The sequence below is a fragment of the Gavia stellata genome, chromosome 1, assembly GCF_030936135.1.
Source record: "Gavia stellata isolate bGavSte3 chromosome 1, bGavSte3.hap2, whole genome shotgun sequence".
In the NCBI taxonomy this organism is placed as follows: Eukaryota; Metazoa; Chordata; class Aves; order Gaviiformes; family Gaviidae; genus Gavia; species Gavia stellata.
In genome coordinates, this window is record NC_082594.1 from 48233865 (window position 1) to 48256040 (window position 22176).

Consider the following 22176-nt stretch of genomic DNA (forward strand, 5'->3'; position numbering starts at 1 on the left):
TAAGCACATTCAGATGTAGCTCTTTAAGTGCGTTTTCAGCCCTTCCTTTCTTTCCCCCCCCATCAGTCTTGTAGCTGCAGCAAAGTTGAGCTGAATAAACTAATGCTTTCATAGTCACTTAAGATGACCATTTAGGGACATCTGAAGTTATGTGGAGTTGAATTACAGCCCCTTAAGATTGTTGTTCAGCTAGCTTTTTGTGCTTTCCTTAGGATTGTCTATGTGAATAGCAGTGTTTTTAAAGTAATTTATTTGATACAGAGTCCTGGTTAATCAATCTGAAATGAAATAGCGCAGCTGGAATTTCATGGCCACGTTATGAAGAGTAAAGCTGGCTGCCTTGAGCTGGTACAGTTCGTTCTAGCATATTTTTAACCTTAATTGCTATACCCTGGTAAATTATTTTGCTGTGTTGACAAAGGTGAACATGTCAATCACATGACAGCTTTAGATCACTGTGATTGTTTAATGCCCTTTTAGTTATGAACTTATTATACAAAGTAACATTTGTTACAGTGAATGAATAGTATGTTAAAATCAGAAGTGTATTACTTCAGTAGTGTTTGCTGTGGGTGAAACAGCTATGTAAATCTCCCTTGATTTCATGTTTTCATAGGTCATTCCTTATCTCAATTCTAATACATTATGATTAATTGGAGAAAAAATAAGAAAAGAATGTTACTCATGCTTATGCTTAGACCGTGTAATTGCTGCTACTGACAGCATTATTTAACTTATATCACTCTGCATTGTTTTGATGTTACTCATTTGAGTACAAAAATGGTGTGTTTAACTGGTTTTCATCAGGCTGTCTTTAGTAAGTGCTGTCATCATGAAAACTTTTATGTTTCTCAGTCTGCAGTTGCAGCGGTGTTTTACTATGCACAGAACTGCATAGGTAAGATCTGCCAAGTTCTGTTGAAAATCAAGTACTGAGAAACAAAACAAACTCATACTTCCAGTATCTTAAGGTCTAGTCTTTTGATGCGATGGGAGAAATCGTTGGATTGTTTTGACTGACATCTCTGCTTACTTTTGTTTGACTTAAAGTACTGTGCTTTCTGAGTTTAGAAGACTTTTAAACACTTCTAATGTGCTCGCGCCCTCTGGTGTCCCCAGAAGTTTGCTTTGCTTTGCTTATGTTTGGCGGTGGGTCAGATTGGTTAGTGCAGTGCTGTTGCATCAGCAATTTATTTTAAGATACTAACCTTATTCTAAAACTTTATTTTATGTTTTGTGAAGCATTAAAAGACTTTTCTGGCAGGAAAAAAACAGAACATACTATGCAGTGATTTTTCCAAAAAATATTTAGTAGCTTGGCTGCATATCAAGATAGTTACAGTAAAAAAAGATATTTCTGTTGCTTTTGATTGTCAAAGTACTCATCTGAAATAATTTCTAGCTTCATTTAAGATGAATAGGCAGTATGTATGTATCTTCTACAGAAACTTTTCAGTTAAATTTGGACTCTGTGAATATAAGCAACAAATAAGAGTTGTTTTATAGATATGAATTATTTTCCTTTTAAACTTCCTTGATGTGGACGTGTTACAGAAATGTCAATTTTCTTCTAGCTTTAGAAACATAATTAATACTTTAATCCTACAGATAGTTACTCTAAAATAAACTTTTCACTAAATTATCACTAACCTGTAAATCCAGGAAGAAGAGTATCCACCACGGGATGATTTCAGTGATGCAGATCAGCTTAGAGTGGGCAATGATGGCATCTTCATGTTGGCATTTTTCAGTAAGTTATCTTGTATCCCAGACCTACTGAGGTATATCTTAATTGTACCTTTTTTCTATGGAATATAAAAGCTAGCTGTGATAAACTGCATTAATGTACTGTAATGAATGGATTTTTTTACCTGTACACAGATCTAAACACTTCCTGTTCCAGATGCAGAAAATGTGTTGCACTTTTTTTCTGTGGCATCTGTCACAGATAAGGGGACAAAGCAAAATCGTAGTAAATGTTTTGAGGCATAGCAAGGCTGCACTGTTAACTATGAATTGGGAAATTCTGTCATCTTCTAGTTGGACTACCAACTTGAATTAAAGGCTCGATCACAGAAATCTGGCAATTGGTTTTTAAGTAGAACAAATTTGAGAGAGAGTGCTGTATAAAAGTTGCTGCTGTTAGCGTAGTGAATTAAATAGCTGTGGGTGGATTTTTTGCACAAGTCCAAGAACGCTTATTTTCGGGTTGAAGTAACGGGTTGAAGTAACCAGTAGCATATCAAAATGTACTGTCTTCAGGTAACGTCTGATTGCAACCAGCACTACTATAGCACGTCTCCAGGTACTGTGTGCGCGCACTGTGCATGTCTTATCTTGTAACTCATGTACTGCATCGAGCAAAGTTAGATGTAGCCACTATGAGTTACTTCTAGAAAGAAGCTGCTTCTGTTTTGCTAATTACATATTTATTTCTGATTTCTGAGGATATTTTCCCTTTCTGAAACGTGTTTGGCAACCTGGATGGAAGCTTGGTGTTGGGGATATAGCTGTTCATTTTAGCATTCATCAGGATGAAAGCTGATTGATTATCCACTGAAATCTCCTTTATGTCTTTCAACCTGGATCTTAGCTTCGTTCTTTTTTCTTTAATATCTTTCACAGTCTCTTTATTTAACTGTTACGGATGCAGGTTACTGAACTTCCATGGAAGTTTTTTTCATGTTCACGTACAATGTACTAGGACAATGTGGTGTTTGCATCTTGGTATAAAAATATCCGTGTCTACCTTACATAGCAAATATATAGATACATATATAGGCTAACAAAGTGACTTTTGTAGTCTGACCTCTTTCTGTAGCTGGACCATAAAAAGCTGGTATATATTCTTGGGGGCAAAGTGGGGTATGGCTTCATTTTTCTTTTTCCCTTTTTTCCCCTTCCCTATGTCTGACAACTTTTTGTATGTAGCCTATTTAGGTTCTGTATTGTGTTGAACTTGTTCTTGCTTTTAAATCCTGGTTCAGGCCTTTATTAGCACTGCACTTCGAGGTCAGGTGGATTGTTGGCTTTTGCATTTTTTAAGTCCTTGAAATCACAGCTGAAAACAGACTTGTTAGCTTGCAGCTAGGAGCACAGTAGTAGTAAAAATCCTGCTATGCAGAATCTGAACTGGAATCAAAGGCTCCAGAAAGGCTCCAATGATACTCACAAGCGGTCGGCCAAAACCACATGCCCAGAACCTTCTGTGCACCTTCAAGAATGCAGACGTTTACTTGGATAACTGGCAACTTTATCTCCAAATAGCTGTGTAGCTAAGACTGATTGCACAGAGCACTACTTTTACACATTTGACAAAAATACTCTGTAGATCCTAATTTTTCTTGATTATTCTGAGACTATGTTACTGCAAACTTTGCTCACCTATGAATGAAATGCATAAAATAAGTGCTTAAACATTGCAAGGTATTTATGCAAGTGTATGCTCAATTGGGATCTGTGTTGGCTGTTATGGATACTGGTTACATATGGAAATTGATAAAGTTTACTTGTTTGTGTTCATAGTATGAGGAGTTCGTAGCATTTATAGACCTGTAATGTTAATTTTCAGTAGTTTTTCTTAGGGAAATGGGAGAACTAAATGAAAAATGAGCTTAATAAGCATAGGTCGTAAATAGTGGGTGGTGTATTCCTGTCCTTCTAATAAGGAGATAAAAGTCTCCATAAAATTGATGTATGTATATTTAAGAGAGCAGGAATTAAAATTAAATTTACAGTATGGCTATCTTTTGGTTTTTTCAGGACGGGATGTGTTTAAATGCTGCAAGTGGAGGTGGCAGATCACAGAGAGCCTAAAATAAGTTCCCTCACTTAGTTAAAATGCAGGAGAACAGTGTCAGGAACTGTGCTCTAGTGAGAGGAGCATGGAACGAATGGCTTGTTCCAGATGTGCTCTCCCACCTCCTCCCGTGACTGTTATGTACAGCGTTAGTAGAAAGATCTTGGGGGGGCGTAAGCAGGCTGCCTTTGTTTTAAATACAAAACAGTGAAGTTAGCTTTTTAAATTTCTTTTTATTCAACTGAAGCATAATAAAACAAGTTTTTTACTGAGCTTACCTGCATATTGCAATCAACTAGTGATACGTAGCTACCATCTAGTGGTAGCTGCCCAAGTTGCATAAAATCGCTGTCTCAAGGCCATGTAGTGGCCAGCTCTGTTTGTTTGGGCTTTTTGTTTGTTTTAGGAGCTTGGTGCATGCAAGTTACAAACCTGTTTCCCATCTGAGTTGTAAAGTACTCTTCTGTTTAGCATAACTAAATAGAATGAGACAATATATGCTAAAGAAGAAAATTCCTTTGTGTGAACACATGGGTTTTTTGCTTTAGCACTTGATTCAGAGACTTACTGGAAAAATTTGGAAAACAACCTATTTTATTTCTAACAAAATAGGCAAAATCATGCCTATTGTGGTAAAATCCTATGTTTTAAGAAATTGGAGTTGCTCTTGAAATCTGTGATTATGTTGGTGAGCAAAGAATCTGCTCTTTAATGGTCAGGGCTGGTGTTTGTCAGTTTCTAATTTTGAGTTAAATGAATATATTAGTGAATATATTCATTTTGCTATGAATGGGAAATGCAGCCAATTGTGCCATCAGACCACTTAATATATTTTTTCTGTTATGTATAAGGCACAGCTGACTTAAAAATACAGCATAGTCGAAACTTCAGAATGCTAGAGGAAGTTGTTAATAGGTGAGTTTTTCAGAGTGATTTTTTTTTTTTTTGTATGCACAACAAAAGGGAGGAATTTCTGAGCTGTTTATTTCCATTTTGAATAAGAGCTGTAAGGTAATATAGCAAGTAGCTGTCGTGACTCAAAGGGTTTGGGTTTCATGCTTAATCTGCCCATAGTGGAAGTCTTTTGAATCATGTCTGATTGGCTCATCCTGGCTCATTATGTGAAGGAGGTCATTTTGGGCAGTAATAAAAGGCTTATATGGTTTACCTTTGTATTTAAGGAGTGCTTTAGAAATATTAACCAGCCTTTTCAACTGTGGGCCCTAGAAGGAATTGCAGAGCTCGTCTGGATTCTTTGAAACCGTGGAAGGGAGTTTTGGGTTGTCCCTACAACCTAGGACAAATGAATATTAATTTGAACCTTACAGATGGGTTAATAAGGAGGAAGAAATGGAGAAAAGTGTTCGATCATACAGCTGAAGTTTAAATTCTCATATAGAGTTCTGATTTGTTCTTTTTGAACAACAGCTGGGCAATTTAAACACTGTGTACAACTCACACCAATAAAATCTCATGATGTGGAGAAATGTAAATGTGTAAATATTGTCCCAGGTGCTATATTGGAACAGATAATAACAATACCAAAATTTTGTAAATTAATGTTCATACAGTTTTCAAAGCTGTTAGATGCTTCAGTCAGTCAAGCTGCACGCAAGACAGGATATCTACTTAGGGGGTTTCAAGCGGGCACAAGTTGGAAGGCAGAGTTGTAGCACTAGCTCAGGGTGAGCACAGCCTCCTGTTGTATGCTTCCCAAGGAGTGGTAAGCATGGTCTAAATTTCCGGTGGGAAGATTCCTCTGTGCCAGTTTAGGAAATCTGACTTCTATATGTCCACATCACAAATGTTATGCAGGTTTCCCTTAGGCAGGCAAGAGAAGCTGAGGGGAAGTCATTTGACTGAAATTGCAAATGTTGGAAAGAGATAAAGGAACTGTTTTGAGAGTGCTTATTTCTCTCTGGTTATCGGGAGAGCCTGGCTGACCTCCATACACAATCACCTAACTGCTTTCTCAATCTAGAAAGAATTTGTCTTACATGGTTTCTCCATACGTGTTGGATATAATACAAAATAATTGGAATGAAGAACATCTAGTTGGCATTAAGAAAAATTTACCGACAAGGGTAATGAAGCAGTAGAAATAAATTGCCTAGGGAAATTTTTGAACATTCATCACTGAGTAGGAAAAAAAAAGTCTGTTGAAGTTGATAGCAAATGTTTCTAGTGATCATCATCAGAATTCAGGTGAGCCCTTCAGGAAGGAGCAAAAATGTGTCCCAATTCACAAATGGAATAAATTCTATGCAGGGGTGGGAAGAATAATTTCTAGTGGTGCATGAAGATTTGGAAAGTATTACTTATTGCAGTATGCTTAGTAAACCTAGGCCAGGTATGAAACATTAAACTCTTTGGTGTTTGCTGTATATTAAAATAATAAGTCATTGGACAAACAAATCAGTAAGTAAAAGATGTAACTGAGCATGGTTGCTTTTTGTAAATATAGTTGCCATTATAACCTTACCACAGGCTTGAGCCATGGTTAAAATCCGGAACCAACACAGGTCTTCAGACCAGTTTTGCTGGCTTCTTTTCATGATACGTAATATAAACTTCAGACAAGTGATTAACGGGTAGCTGTGGAAAGCTAAGTAAAAAAGATCAGAAAGTGAAGTGCAAGAATAATTGAGGAAAAAGCAGATTTGTTCTAGTATGGTTGTCTTTATTGTTGCATCTTCTGATTTATTGCAATATGTGCAACTCAAAACCTTGGCACAAGATTGATTAATAACTTGAAAACCTAAGTTTTGTTTACTGTAAGTTGTGAGAATAGAATGAAAGGATGTGTCATTATTGCTTTGCAACTTAATGAGCACTGACAGAAAGGAAGCATGGATTAAGAAATTCATAATGACGAAGTACAGCTTCATACATCATCTTTGCCTTGCTCCTGTAGTTATCGGAGAATGAAGAATGGCAATGGATACAAGCTTGTTTGTCAAAACCAAGTTGAAAGATTTTACTCCAGCTTCTTTAGCTGCTACATAAAAGACTTTTGATTTCTGACTTTAATTTTTGATATGAAAAATCCTATGCTGACCAGTGCCCCTCAGAAAAGGGCTTTGGGTATGGAAATAGCTGATGGATAGCCTTATTTCGCATGTCAGATGTTAAGACCTTTACAACATTTAGAACATCCCGCGCTTTGTATTTTGTTTTTTTGTATTTTTTGCTGGGATTATCTTATTGTAAACCATAAAGAGAAATACAAGTATAACATAATTGTTGTGGGCGCTACATTGGGTATCAAGAAGACTTTTTATTAAAAAAGCCCTTTAGTCCAACCGTCCCCCTCCCCAAAAGCAACTTCTTACCTGTTTTTCATTATTAGTTTTGTTGTCATGAGGAAATAACTCTAATGGTTATATTCTTTTTATGTGAATTACATTAATATAGACTTACTTTCTCCTCTTGTTGTCACTTCATGAATGTATAAAACTCAAAAATCTTACTTTTATCTGTCCACTTGTCTTTATGGTGTTAGAGTGGCAAAGAAAGAGACTGAAATCATGATGCCAGCGCAGTCAGTGTGAGTTTCATCTAAGAGTCTGCAATCTATTAAAAGAAAGAGGACAATAGTTGAAAGTTGGGCTCAAGTATGAATCCAAATGCTAGCAATCTCTGGGATAGGAAACAATTCTTGCTGCAGAGTGGGAGTCTAGAAGGTGAACACAGAACATGGCTGCGTGAAAAGTATGGGCAAACAGAAGCGAAGAATGCTTTTTTAGTTAAAACTATGATGTGGTTGTACCAGCTTGTTAGACTTTCGATCGCATTTTTAGGAATGGCTTTCTTCTTTATGATAGTGTGCATTAGTGTCAGATCAGGAACACTGTCTCTATGAGAAAGTCATGGGAAGTGGAAGTGGTATGAAGGATGAGGTCATCTCTAACTGCTGTGCATTTACATTTCACAAAGTGAGTGGATACAGGCAAGTAGTGGAGGATTGTGTTTGTTGCAGGAGGAAGCTTGCACAATGACGTAGTTGGCTCTCTTTAGTAGATGGAGAAGGAAGTAGATACGCCTAGAGAAAATAGTAGATGCTTCCTTTTACTAGTCTCTCTCCTCACCATTGTATTTTTTCTCTCAGCTTGGTGGAGAAACTGTGGCTTCTCTATGGCAATATAGGGATGAAAATTACGGACAACTTTTCTTGCAATAATTAGGTGAGGCAGGAATTACAGAGAAAGTAACGTTAGTAACTCTTACCAGATGCAGCGCAGGCCACAAAGCTCTGACAACTTGCATGACTGGCAGAGGATATACAGGGAAATAATCATGGAAAAAGGTACAGATAGGCACATGAGGCTAATCTTGATGTAGAGAAAAACAATTGGAATATAGATAAAAATCTCATTTATTGCAGTCTACTCAGAAGCTGGAGATGCATTTCTGAAAGGAAGTAATTTCTTTTGTAACCAGGACGAGGTGATGAAGATGACTTTAGAAGTACCAATAGGCTGGGGAGGTGAGAGAGAAGCAATGGGAAAGACTGAAAACATGTAGACATTATTGTTGCCCATCTTAAGTTTGTTAAAATGATGCAACACCAAGGCAATGTTAGGAGAATCTCCCTAATATGTTGTCTAGGTTTTACAGAGGTGGCAGTAATACATTCCTCATACTGCTGAAGACAGGGAATTTTGATTAGATCCTTGTTGCAGAATTTTTCTAGCGGTTGGTTGCGGATTGAAACTTAAATAGTGAGATTTTTCTTCTGTATATAGTCCAGTTTTATTGGGCTATGTGAACTTGCATAGTTTACAGCTCTTGTATAGTTTATGCCTTTTCTTTCCCACTTGCATTGTCTGCTTATATAAATTGATGGAACTAGTTAAAGGGAAAAAAGCTATTGTGAACAACACTGGAAAGTGCTGATGCCTTTGCTTTCAGGAGTTGGGCAAACAACTTAGTGTTAAATATCCACCTAATACTCATCCAGTGACTGTGGATTCTATTTTGAATATTCCTTTAGGTCAAATTGAAAGGAGAGTAAAATTGTCACTGTGTTCAACTTCGGTTATAAGAACTAATTTTTTTCCCCTCCTATACTTACGATTGGGAAATCTCTGATTTTTATAATGTGTGTACAAATTAGTTCAGGTGTTATAAAAATCTTTTTTTTTTTTTTTTTTTACTATATAGCTATTAAAAATGTAAGTATTCTGGGAATTGTTCTAGCCTGCATAATCCGTTAGAAATATGTCAATCTTCTGTCCTTTTTTGCATGCCTGTCTTTGGAGCCACAGTCGAAGTCACCCTTCGTAGCTTGAGTAGTGAGGAGAAAGGGAGAGAGCAGTAAGCTGTTATGCTGAGACAGGAACAGAGACGTGTTGAACTAGCTTCTGAAATCTGTTACTCTTAAAAGTATGGTGGATTTGGAGAGCTTGCTTAGAATAGGGAAATCCTGTTTTCAAAACAAGGTATCCAAGCCTTCTCAAATGTAAATGCTTTTCTTGTGTTTTGGAAAGATAGGTAAATGTTAGGGTCACGATGATGTTCTTATGTAATAGAAATGCCCTCTCTTTTTTTTCTTTGCTGCATATACCAATTTGGATCAGCATTTATTCAAAGTTGTTTGTTGTGTTTTTTAGTGTTGTGGGTTTCGGTTGAGTTTTTTTGGTTGGGTTTTTTTTTTTAAGATTAGTAATTTGTGTAAAAGAAAGCTTTCTCATTGCCACCATCTGTTACCTATGCCTCTGTCCAAGGCAGGGTGTTTTCTCACTTGTACAAAATGACTGTGTTGATGTAAAGTCTTCCAAAACTTCTCCTGGAACTTCAATTTCTTTACAGTTCATGGAATCCCACTGCAGTTTTACAGACTAATTTTGCATTTGTGGGCAAATCATTGCAACTTCATGTGGATTATTGGAGGAGTTGTAAAAAGGTTTTAAATTACAAAAAAAGTGGTTGTTTATAGATAATCCTCCCAAACTGACTTTTATTTAAGAAAACTATTGACCAATTTTCTGTTCGTAATGTTTTGCTCTGAGTGTTCAAATTTTTACTGAAAAGACAGACTTTTCATTCTGTGGTGATTTAATGTCTGAATTTTTATGTGGGTTTTGTTTTTTCCCTAAGTTTGGGGATTTAAAACATATGGATTTGTGTGCAGGGGTTTTGTTCCCCTTTGCCGCCCCTCCATTTCTGCTTGCCTCTTCAGTGTGTATTGTGGGCTTCCCAAATGTTTTCAATTTTCCACTGTCTTGTCCTCTCCAGAACCTCCTGTATTGTCATCTTCCACCATCTCCTCCAGCTTTTCTGTTTGATGGTTTTCTCATTAGTTGCCCTCACTTATTGCCAAACCTGCGACATCACCTAATTGGGAATTCCCACACTTTGACCTAATGCACGCAAACTGAAGTCCATACAGATGATGATATTGATTGCTAAGTACATATGCAGATATGAAATCTTAAATTTTGAAACTATTGGGAGTTGTGTAAAAGTGTTAATTGAAGTAACAGTGGTAGTTATGCTCAATGTCCTTTTTGTTTCTTGATTTCTTAAGCTTCTATGTAAAACTTCCAAGGCTTCTTATATCTTATGCTTGAATATAGAGGTGAAAGAGAAGATGGTAACCAATGAAACATCAGCTTCTCAACTTATCTTCATTTCTATACTATGTTTGCAGAGCAAGAGTGGATACTTTTATTCTGTTCGATCCAAACTGGATAAAGCTGAATATGCAGCCTTGATACATGCACGTATGTGTGCATATAACTATATTTTTGGTTATAGCAAGGGGTTTTTTTCTTTGTTTTAATCCAAGTCTTGAATGTTATAGTCCTTTGTTTGCATTTACCCTTCATGTTTAGTGTCATCTGGTTAGATTTCTGTAGCAATGTAATACTTTCTTTTATGTTGGAATTTTCTCTTGTTTAAAGTAGTAGGTTCCAGCCTGTTTACCATTTGCTTTGTTATTAAGTGACTATACCATGGGGAATGTCTGGGTTCAAAGTCAATCTCTGAAAGCCTGAATTACCGGAAGGGAATTACTGGCTGTGTAAGCATGTCCGTCTTAGTTTAAAAGTGAAATTAATGTTAAGTCTGTTTGCTTAGCTATACAGATTAACAGAAGCTACTGTTTCTTTTATTTTATAGTGGCGTTTATTTTCAACTGGATTGGATTTTGTTTATCCTTCTGTATAACAAATACCATAGCTGGAAGGTATGGTGCAATCTGTGGATTTGGTCTCTCCCTGATCAAATGGATTCTTATTGTACGGGTATGTTTCTTGATTCACACTGTACAGCCTCTGTTTGTAGAACCAAACCATAACAATTTATTCAAGGATAGATAATAATGTAATTAAAAATCAGTATATTAAATTCCAGTGCTTAACAGAGTGCCTAGAATTTTTTTCTAACTTCCACTTTAGTAGAGAATTTACTTGCTATATATTGATATATGCGTACTAATGATGAAGCTTAATCTATTTTTATCTGACATAGAATTTTATGTTCATCTTTCCACTAAAATAAATGCAGAATGACTCATTCTTCGCACAAATATTTAAAAGCATACAGAAGAAGTGGAGCACGTACCTAAAATGTCACTGGTATTATAGTGTCCTATATGAAAGATTTATAAATGGCTCAGCCTATCGGGGCAGGGGTAAAATCAGAAAACATTTCTTCCTTGTATCTGATTTTTTTATTCCTTGTAAGAGACATGCTGAATCTAGTCAAAATTGAATATGAAGTTAGTCACATTTTTACCATCTTAGATGCTCAATTTCTTGATATTTTCACTGCAAGACTAGATACTTTTCAGAAAGGTATGTTAGCCAAATGGAAGTTACTTAGCTGACTAAGTGGATGCTAGATGAAACGTAATGATTCTTTCTGAACTTGCATTCTACATGTCTGAGACACAACATTTAAAATCTCATCCTCTCTAATGAAGAAAGAGATCTTGGACGACTTAGTTATCTTTTATGCCCTGCCAACTCTGAAATTATTTTTTTTTTACTGCGTGTGTGCTAGTAACTTAACTTGATTTGGTCTTAGCACAATAGTACAAGGATTCTAGAGCGAAGAGGTTGCATGGTCCTTCCTAGACATGTCCTGCATCTTTCTTAGAGCTGAGGGTAGGATTTTTTTGCTTCCCCAGGGCAGGGGAATGCTACTGGACCAGATGTGATTCTGGTGTATTTAGTTGGAATTCAGTGTTTGGTATGGAATTTATCTTAAGGGAACGAGAAGACATGAATTTTTCAATTATACATTCATTTTGGATACTGTCAGCTTCCCTTGAGGCATACTAATCCGAGGGCAGAACTTGCTCATTGTGTCAGGTTTATTATTCCTGTCTGCTTGAAAATGTGCTCAGAACAAACACAAAATTAATATATGCTAAACTTCCTTGAAGAATTACTGTGTTCTAGACTATATTTAAATTCTTGTCTATAATCTGTTACTAATTCTAAAATATTAAAGCTGACCAATTCCAAGATCTCAGGGGTAGGTTTTTTTGTAGTGTAGATTATCATCTTCCTGTGTTGTCTCCCTTTCTAGAGATGATAGCAGAAAGCTCATAAGGTGTGTGTCAACAATTTTGTTTTAATGGTGACACACAAGCACGCGTGTGTGCACAAAATTGTTCAGTTCCTTTGTTTCAAGCTCCTCTGAAGGCTTGTGCTGCCCTTTCTCACTCAGGTTCAGTAGTACAAAACTTTATTGTGTCTAAACAGTCTGAAGAGACGTATGTTCTCTCTATATCAGTTTTTACTGGGGGGGAGAACAAAAGCACAATTTTGCTGTTTGGGGAAATTCTGCAGCCATGGCTGCTTCTGCCTCAGGAAAGTGTGGGAGTAATGCACATAGGCCAGTATTTGATTGCTGGTTGTAGTAAATCTTCTTTCCAATTAAATGAAATTGTAGCTTTAAAAAAAAGTGTATTGGTATATATGTTTAGAGAATTGAAAATACTATCAAGTGAGATGGGATTAATAATGTCAGCTTCCTAGGAACTGAATATTCATTTGATATTTTAATGAAGTGTTAAAATATGAAATGCTTACTCTGCCAAATCATAGAAAGGCTAGTATTTATATAGGGATAATGTAAGTACCAATTCTTTAGTTCAACTTAGCAATTCTGTTTCTTGATTTTTTTTTTTTTAATTTATTCCCACCCCCCCCCCCCCCCCCCCCCCCCCTTGGATTGCCCATAGAAATAAATACAGTACAGGATTAAACTTTTAAAGAATTCACATGATCTGGCTTTATTTTGGAGAAAACATGTGGATCTCGGAGCACAGTTACTTGAAGAAAAACAACTGTATCTAGAGTTCATTACATGTCTTGGATTTTTATCTGGTTGCATATGTGGCCCAGTATCTTCTCTTCCTTTTTTTTTAAGAGTAAACTGAATTACATGCCTGAATTATGCGATTTCTTGGTCGATACTACTGAAATGTCCTAGAAATGGCAAATGGGAAGCACTGTGGCAGGATGCAGTAAACATACTGAATGATAGTAGGATGGGAAGTGTATGAAAAGTGTGTAGAGCTGCTAAATAGGTTATATTATTCCTCCTGGCAACTTTCCACACATCTCCCCATTCCTACTTCTTATGTGAGTTTTGGAGACATTTGATTAGCCTTTTTATCAGTGAAGCATGCAGTCTGGAGTCTGGTAAAGGCACAGATACCTGTCTCCAATACCATCACACCCTGCCCTCCAGCTGCCTCCCACATCACAGGGAGGACAAAACTGTCTACCATGGTCACTAACAGGAACAGCTGAAATGCCCCTTCAAGGTTCATTTAGTTGCGTTCAGCTCACTGCTGGGAACTGAATGCTGGTTTGAAAATGAAAAGACTTTAATGAGTTGGGGGTCTTTATGGGGCTGGTATTCTTGGCAGCGATTAACAGTAGGGGGTATACAGAAGGTCAAAAGCTCTTCTTTTGAGGGGTCAGCAGAACATCCCTGTCTGATAAGATTAAACTAATGTGGCTTTTGGTGTTAATATCTAAAGCAGCAGGCTGCTGTAATGTGTTTGGGATGGCAGGCATTGGGGGGAAAAAAGGAAAATCGACAAGTGGTGATTCATTATAATAGAAAATGTCAGATGATTCTGGCAATTAATACAAGTTTGTGGGTTTTTTTTACACACACGCATAGTTTTTAGATGTTTTAAAATAACTTTGCCACAGACCAACTGACACTGGAAGTGTTATTTGTATATTAATCTGCTGCACAAATACCAGTTTTGCATTTTCATTGAATATATTACTTTTATTTAAATCTGCTTTTTCCTCTGTGCTTTCTGTGTTTGCATAGTGCGCTAAATGTGTCTTAGTCATCTGTCTTACTGCAGCTAAGCCTCGTGTATGAATTTCAGTTTTCAGATTACTTTACTGGATATTTCAATGGACAGTACTGGCTTTGGTGGATATTTCTTGTACTTGGTAAGTGGCAATTGAAAACATTTCTGTTTTGATGTAGAAGTACTTCAAGATGAATTATGTCATCGTAAGTTAAGAGTTCTGTAACATTTTTAGCTATGTGTTTTTCTTTAGCTGCTGATAATTTTGTGCGTTGTTTTTATTTCCATAGTATTCACGAGGTTGTTGGTTACCATAGTGGTGTTATTGTGTGAACAGCGGACTATTCAAATAACCGTCAGCTCAAAAAATTTTATTGTACATATGTAATTATGTACATAACTGAGACTTGTAATTTGTGCTTTTTAAGCTGCTTCTACTGATGTAGGGGTGCAGAACTGTGTAATGAAACTTCGTCTTTATGTAGAGAACGTATTGAAAAGTGAATGGTATTGAGTACTTACATGTATAAACCTGGATGTCAAGTATTAAATTTTAAGAAATGTGACTGATCTAGGAAGGTGGAATCTGCTGTCTTGTACATAGGTCATGAAATGTCCTTTTCAAACCCTTTGAAATGCATACTGCATCAGTAGTTTCTCGGTCAGACAAGAGAAGGCTTCATGCTTTCTGATCACAGTGCTCCCGTGATGTCAGCTTTCTCTTGAGAGGTCTGTCTGCCCATGTTCAAAGTCTTATACGCATCAAATTCTGCTCTTCTGTCTGTTTTTAATTAGGATATACCAAACCCCAACTGCTATACCTTTTTTCCTACTGTGGATTTTGTAATTTGAATATGGAATCTGGAAGGATTTTCTTTTACAGAAGTGAAAGCTACTATCCATTTTATTTTCTAGCTCTGGAAGCGTAGTAAACTGTTGCTGGTTCAGTAGGTGGCACTCTTCCCTTTGAGTCAATTGACTCAAATGGCTAACAGCAAATGTTAGAATGAAATGTTGAGTAAATTAAAAAAAAACCAAAACAAAACAACACTGACATCCTGATTGTTTGTGACTCGCTATTTACCTCACAAGAAATGCCAGAAATCTTAAACGATGTTACCTAAAACTTTCTCTATCTGCTTTTTAGTAAAGTTCAAGGGCATTCATCAGACTTCTTAATACTCAGCTTGCTCTGCTGTTGTCCATTTGGTTGCTTAAGATATATAGAAACTGCAAATGTTTAACGCATCTCAGCACCAGTCCCTTGAATGCTTTCATATTCTGTTTGAGGTGATTGCGTTTAAGTAGCAAGTGAAATGACTCTTTACAGGTAAAAGCATCTCCAGATAAGCCTTTAATTAAAACAAACCCTTGGGGTTTGACACTGTTTTCACTTGGATGAAAACAGTGTGTTCTTCCCCTAACGTTTTCCCCCACCCTGTCTATGGAAAAAGCTGTGCGTTTGTAGTTTCTCTTTTTCCTAGTCTTTTGCAGCACTTGTTCAGAAGATAGCTCACTTAGATTTAGGAAAGCCCTCTTTTCAGCCTTAACTGTTTGGAGGTTATTTTTTTTTTCTTTAACGCACACAGTTTATAATATGTCTTGGAATAAAAGGCACTGAGGCATGCAACACACATCCAGTAGTCAACGTTCCCTTGTCTTATGAAAGTTTTGCCTGAAGTATGCCAAAAGTGTTTTTAAACTGATAAAGTGGATGTACCGAGATTGCTAGAACGCCATAGAAGGCTTTAACCCAACAGAGCTACTTAGCAGGACGGGGAGAGGTATTATCAAGTCATGGGAGCTCTGCCAACCAGATCTGTATGTCATTGTTTCGGATAACTTTCCCATTAGAGCACGCTAAGTAGCATGTCCTGAGTCTCTTCAGAAGTGAATGAACTGAGTTGGATTCTTTCTTTTGCATAGTCCTTTGACATACTTGAGCCCACCTATTGCCATCTTCTCCTCTCTTCTGGTATTCACCTATCTGTTTCTGCTCCCTTCACTTCTTTCAACATCTGGAAAAATCTGCTCACTCTTCATGGAAAATTGAAGTGGTCTACTTCCAAGGAGCTGTCATGTACAGTGAACAAATTGGAGAGAGACAGCTCTAATTTTTAAATTTAAATGTTAGCCAATGTTTCTTTTTGAGGAACACAATGGAAAGTGTTGGGTTTTTTTTCTTCCCAAAACAGAGAAATATAAAAGATGGGTTGAACTTGGACCGTTTTTCCAATGTGTGTAATGCAGAAAGTATGCTTTTAGGCACCTTAAGAGCTGCCTGCCTACCTTTTGCTGTTTCAGCTGCTTTTCAGTTAACATGGGACTATTTCTGGTAATGTCTGGGTAGCAGCTTTTGTAGTAGATTTTTGATCCAGATCTTAGTGCTTTCTTCTCCATGCAGAATTCACCTTAATCACAGGAATGTGTCTGGCTTAGGTCAAAGTTCCAGTGGTTAGCAGAGCATTCTCTGTGTTTAGGGGTTTTCTGTGTGAGGCTTTGGTTTTGAAAAAGCAAAAAGAAAGTAAATAAAATAAAAATTTACAAGAAAAAGCATCTAGAGAAGAAATGAGTATAGGAAAAAAAAATCAGAGTCTGAACCTGAAGAGCAGGAAGAAAATGTGCATCACGTAGCAAAATATAAATGTAACCATAGAGGCTGTTTATTAGGATGTAGGATGATGAAAAGGATGAAATCCTTTGCTAAACTTGTTAAGCTTCAGTTTAGATTTTCATTTGAATCTTTGGAATCTTAATGTATACATGTGTATATATACACATAAGCCTATCAAGGTACCTGTGTGTTCATTAAGTGGGGAGAATTGCTCTCTAGGTTCATGTTTCTCTCCACTGGACGTGGAATTCGGATTTCAGCCCCTCCAACTCTTTGGGCAGATTGTTTTATCTGTGTTGGATTCTCCCTGATCCAACTGTTCAATGGATTAATCTGCTGCAGTTTACTTAGTGGAGGTAAATGGACCAAAGAGCTGTGTTCACTATGCAGCAATGTGTTTTACTCGGTTTGTTTGTTCAGATGTTGAGTGAATCTCTGAATTGATAAAATGATGTTGACAACATCATGTTAGTGATTTCCATTGTTGCAACTGTAACTTCTGGGTGACTATTGGGTATCTCTTGTTCCTCTTACCAGAGCTGAAATACTCTTTCAAATGCAGTTAAATTTAAATATTTAAAAATAATTTAAAAAGTGGAGTTGACAAAAAAAAATGTAATCATAACACATGTTGAGTAATTTTCTTTGAATTGACTGTTTTTCTTCCTCCTCTTGGACAGGTGCATTTTCCTGGGCAGTTAAATCTCAAGCCATAATCTACTATAATTTACTACTGGCTTGTTGCTAGAGCAATCTGTACTGTCTTTTTTTTTTTTCCCTCTTTTTTTTTTTTTTTTTCCTCTTTTGACTTGCAATACATTTATACATTTCTAAAGGTATGTTTTGTGGTTCAGGTAGTCTTCTAACACACTAGTAAATTATTTTAAGAATTCTACTTGAAAAGAATGCGCAGCATTTATTCTTATTCTTTTTAAGTTCCTTCATGCAGTTTTTTCAGCAAATGATACTTAAACCCAGAATGGGTGTAAAATTTCTGAAAAGCCTTCCATAAGGCCATATCCTAATATCACAAGATAAAAGCAGAAGACTTGCTTGTTGAATTTGTGAATAATGCATAAAGACCTCGCTTTACTTAGTATAATCTACTCTTATTGAAATAATTTTTAAAAACCTAATGTGGGATAGCATGTACTTAGGTTGATATACTTCATTGTGCATTTTCTACACTTTCAGGACTCCTCCTGTTCTTTCGAGGATTTGTTAATTATCTTAAAGTCAGAAATATGTCTGAAAGCATGGCAGCTGCTCACAGAACAAGATTTTTTTTCTTGTACTGAAGGTAAGCAATTTTTACTGATAAGATTATCTCTCCCAGGAAAACTGAAAAGAATGAAATACTTACATTAAAAATAACCAAACTTCTGTCACAAAACAGAAGTTGCATGGTTTTTTGAACATCTGTTGTGAATGTTGTATGTATTCTACATGGACTTGGAAATATCTGAAGTCTCTTGAAGTCAAGAAATTTGAAAGTAAATAATGGATCTTTGTTGCCTCCAGTCCTTCCTGAAACTAATGTTCAGTAACAAAACGAAGAGGAGCCTGTTGTTTTTCCTGAGCAAGAAATGGTATCTGCTGCCTGTCAGAATACTCTCCTTTGTGTTGGAAAACTGGCTTTAGTAGTCAACCTGTTGTCAGCAAGTTAGGAAGCACTAATCTGCCTGCATATTAAATCTGATTGACATGGGTCTGAACATGCAAACAATAGATGAGTATTGTCTCTCTTTACATGACTGGATTAAGACAGTCATGTACAAGTATGATTATTGTGTATGCAACAACGTGCTTTATATATCCTTCAGGTAGCTGACTAATCAGTCTGGCACATACCCACTCTTTGGGTTTTGGGGTTTTTTTATTATACTTTTTATCCGTTAGGTGGATCTATTGGACTTCACTATGCAACTTAAAGCAGGGGTCTCTGTTTGTGTTCAACTTCTTTTACTTAAACCGTGTGACGAGATAAATATAAGCCTAGAAATAAGTACTGTAGCATTTTCATTACTCTGCAATTTACTTAAAATGCTTAAATACTGCATTTTGACTTAACTGAGAAGCTATGTTTGCCGTAATAAAGCAGGTTTTCATAACTTTTCTCCAAGCTTGGTCACAGGATCAATATGAAGTAACCAGCAACACATTATTGAAGCCTGAAAAAAACTCAGACAGTGTTTGTCTGGAAAAAAATGGTTCCTTTTATATAAGACAGAGATACACATTTAAAAACAGCTAATGATAAATAGCTATGCTATACTATATAGTTCTTGATCATGGAAGAAATCTGTTAACATAACTGTAACATAGTATTTCTTTTTAATGTGCCATTTTGTCAAAATTATGCAATAAGTTAAATAACTAAGGCGTATGTTGCCTTTTAGTAACCAACCTAAATTGGCATCTGCATGGCAGCATTTCCTTTTTACAATAGTTACATATCGCTCCTTTTCTTAATAATGTGGTAACCTTTTCAGAATACCGAAATTTGTAGAGTTCAGACTGAAAATATCTGTTAGCTTTCAGTACAATAAAGTTTAAAAATACTATTTCAAAAATAATTGTTAGGACTAATTGGTATTTGAAAACTGTAGCTTGAACAGAATAGTAAGAGTGTAGGATAATGTGGTCTGGGATTCTTTGCTCGCCTGCAGTTAAAATTCTGCTTTGGGACAAAACACTGTTTAATTCAGCATTAACTGAGGTTAATGAGTTGTCCTATTTGAGTTCAGTGGCTTTGAATTCTTCTTTACCTGTAAGCATCACTGAGATGCATGGGCTGATAAGGTCTGTGGAGTGTTTAGAGAGCTGGACACATAAATATTATTTTTTTGAAGCTTCTTAAGTATTGAAACAAGAAGTTCATATTAATCGCTATCACACTTAAATGTTCTTGTTCTTGCATAGACAGGTAACTTCCTCTACAGTGACTGTTAGTTTTAATAAATAACAAATATTACCTCTACAGTTAACAAAATACTCTCAGGTGTTCTTTTGAAATGAAAACAAAATAACAGTAAGTTTTCGCTTTTTTCTTCCATCCTGACATGGGGGGGGGGAAGGCTGCTGCTTTGCTGCTGCTAGGTTTAACGTCAGTTAGCAACGCTACTTCTAGTGAATCACTGCAATGAACTGAAGTACAACTCTTTCTTTATCTCCAGACTGCATCGAACAGACATTCCTTTCCTATACCAGTGTGAAACTTCTAGATGATCTGTAACCCTCCGAATTAATAGGATAGAAGACTATTAATACCAGAAGACAAATTAGTGAAGATACGGCTTCAAGAATGAATGACAGGATGGTTTATGCTCAAATACCAGTTCTGGTCATTCTAGTAAATATTTATAATTACTGCCTTTTGTTTTAGCACATTTGTATATGTGCTTATTAAAAAGATAGTATTGAAGTAAGAACACCATCTGTTAGTATAGATTAGGTACAGTCAGACTTGGCTAATCTGTGCTTGTTGTATCTGAAAGATTTAAGTGGTAACTTGTTTCACAGCGTGTATGTACCACTGAGTTGTTGATCTGAACTTTGAGTACAATGAAATGCATTAAATGATTCAGATTAACCAGTTCAGATGGTTTTTTATATAATTTAGATTCATCTAATAATTGTGTAGAACATTTTTAAGTTTATGAAACCCTGAAGTTCCTTGTTGTCACAAACTTGTATTCGCCAATATTTTCTCAAATTCAGACCAATATACTGGTTTGTTTAAAACTGATACTCCACTTTGAGTTGCCTGTAAATACCTCTGCATAAATGACTGTTTGAATTGCTTCTTAGGAAATATGCCAAAATATATTTTGTAACAGCATATTCTCTAAATTTTGTTTAATCTTAGAGCTACATACATATTTTTTGTTAATTGGCTATTAAGGGTGTAGTTCCTATTAGATGTAATTTTGGAGGTAAAGGCATTGAATTGTTTGTCTCATCCTAACTTTCCTCACATGAATTATTATTAACTGGTTTGGGCTTGAGCCTGAAAGTCATTGTTCATATGCATGATCCCACTGAAAGATAGAGTTTGTTCATGTTAGCAGGGATGGACAGCCTTACATCTTTAGTCCTTGGTTATGCAGTTGGATCCTCATAGGCACACCTTTGTTCCTGAAACAGAGTATTGCAAATGTATTCCCTGGGTTATAAAACAGAGCCAGTGTTAGGAAGTCTTGAGTTCAGTATAAATACAACATCCACCCTGAGGGCTTCTCAAAAAAAATTCATATAGCTATCTTACAACGCTTGTGTAGAATAAATACTTTGGCATTTCCTAAGAATAAACTAATTTAAATGTAAGGTAATTTTGGAAATAATCTATGAAGAAATAAAAAAAAAAAAATCTTACTTTTAAAGCTCTGAAAGTAGAAAAAGTGTGTTGCATCTCTCCCAGCATTCATTTAAGGTATACCATTACTTTCTTATAAATATCATCTCTTTAAGGGGTACTGTCTACTGTTCATGCATGTGTGGTTTCCTTTAACATTTGTGAAATTTATGCTTCTCCTTAAGTAGGAGAATACATCTCTCAGTCCTTTGTACAACTGGAATCTCAGTTGCAAAAATACATTGGTCATTGGTTGCACCTTTGAGGGGAAAAAAAATAAAAGTACTTTCCTCCAGTTTTTCTTTTTATATTAGAATTCTGCCTTTTTATTACTAACATTAAAAACAGTGAGGTTTGTGTTGGTTTAAGCTAGTGCTGTATTCAGTTTTGTATCTATAATGAGTGTTTAAAATATACATATGTAAACTGGTCACATTATTAATTTTCTTAATCTTTCAGAGATACTGAAAGTGACTAAAACTTCAGGGGCACCTCCACTTCCCCGCTTTTTATGGAAAGAATAAAATTAAGTATTATGTTCGATATGCAAATGGGATTTCCTTCTGTTTGTTTCTGTGTTCTTTTGCATTCGTTGTCCAGATGAAAAAGAAGCAGATAATAAAACATTGCTTTGTTTTGCTAATTAAGACTTAACACTTTTTGGATTTTTTGTACTTCACATTGAAAAATGCACACTGCAATATTTGTGTCAAATGGAATTATAGACAAATTACTTGGCAAAATAGGTACTAACCAATCCTCTCTACTCTTCTCCTTTTCATCACATGTTTTATGGCAACAAACTGTAAGGACATTTCTTTTAATGAGTTAATACAGCTGTGCAAAGTATGCAATATTGATTCATTTACCAATATCAACTAGTACTGTTTTCCAACTATATCAGTTTTCCCAAATTAAGTAGCAGTCTTCTGTTTGAATTATTTCTGTTTGCTCCACTGCATTTTACAGAAAGCTTCATACACATATGTGGGGGGTTTGTGGTTTTTTTTTCCCTCTGGACTAGCTTGGAAAAATTGTCATTTGGACAGAAAGAATATGTAGGGTTAAAAATGTACACGTTATCTAATCCTCTATCGTTGATGCAGCAGTTTGGT

At 36.1% G+C, this 22176-nt stretch overlaps 1 protein-coding gene across 2 annotated transcripts in view; it reads left to right on the forward strand.

The window, feature by feature from the left end:
* NDFIP2 (Nedd4 family interacting protein 2) overlaps positions 1 to 21703 on the forward strand; it is a 47409-nt gene extending 25706 nt beyond the window's left edge. For both annotated transcript variants that reach the window (XM_059818535.1, XM_059818542.1), the window contains 5 exons: positions 1663 to 1750; positions 10922 to 11046; positions 14169 to 14235; positions 17902 to 18007; positions 19884 to 21703. In XM_059818535.1, the coding sequence (XP_059674518.1) occupies positions 1663 to 1750; positions 10922 to 11046; positions 14169 to 14235; positions 17902 to 18005 (384 nt within the window). In that variant the 3' untranslated portion in view covers positions 18006 to 18007; positions 19884 to 21703. The remainder of the gene's footprint in view (positions 1 to 1662; positions 1751 to 10921; positions 11047 to 14168; positions 14236 to 17901; positions 18008 to 19883) is intronic.
* The last annotated feature ends 473 nt before the right edge of the window (positions 21704 to 22176 follow it).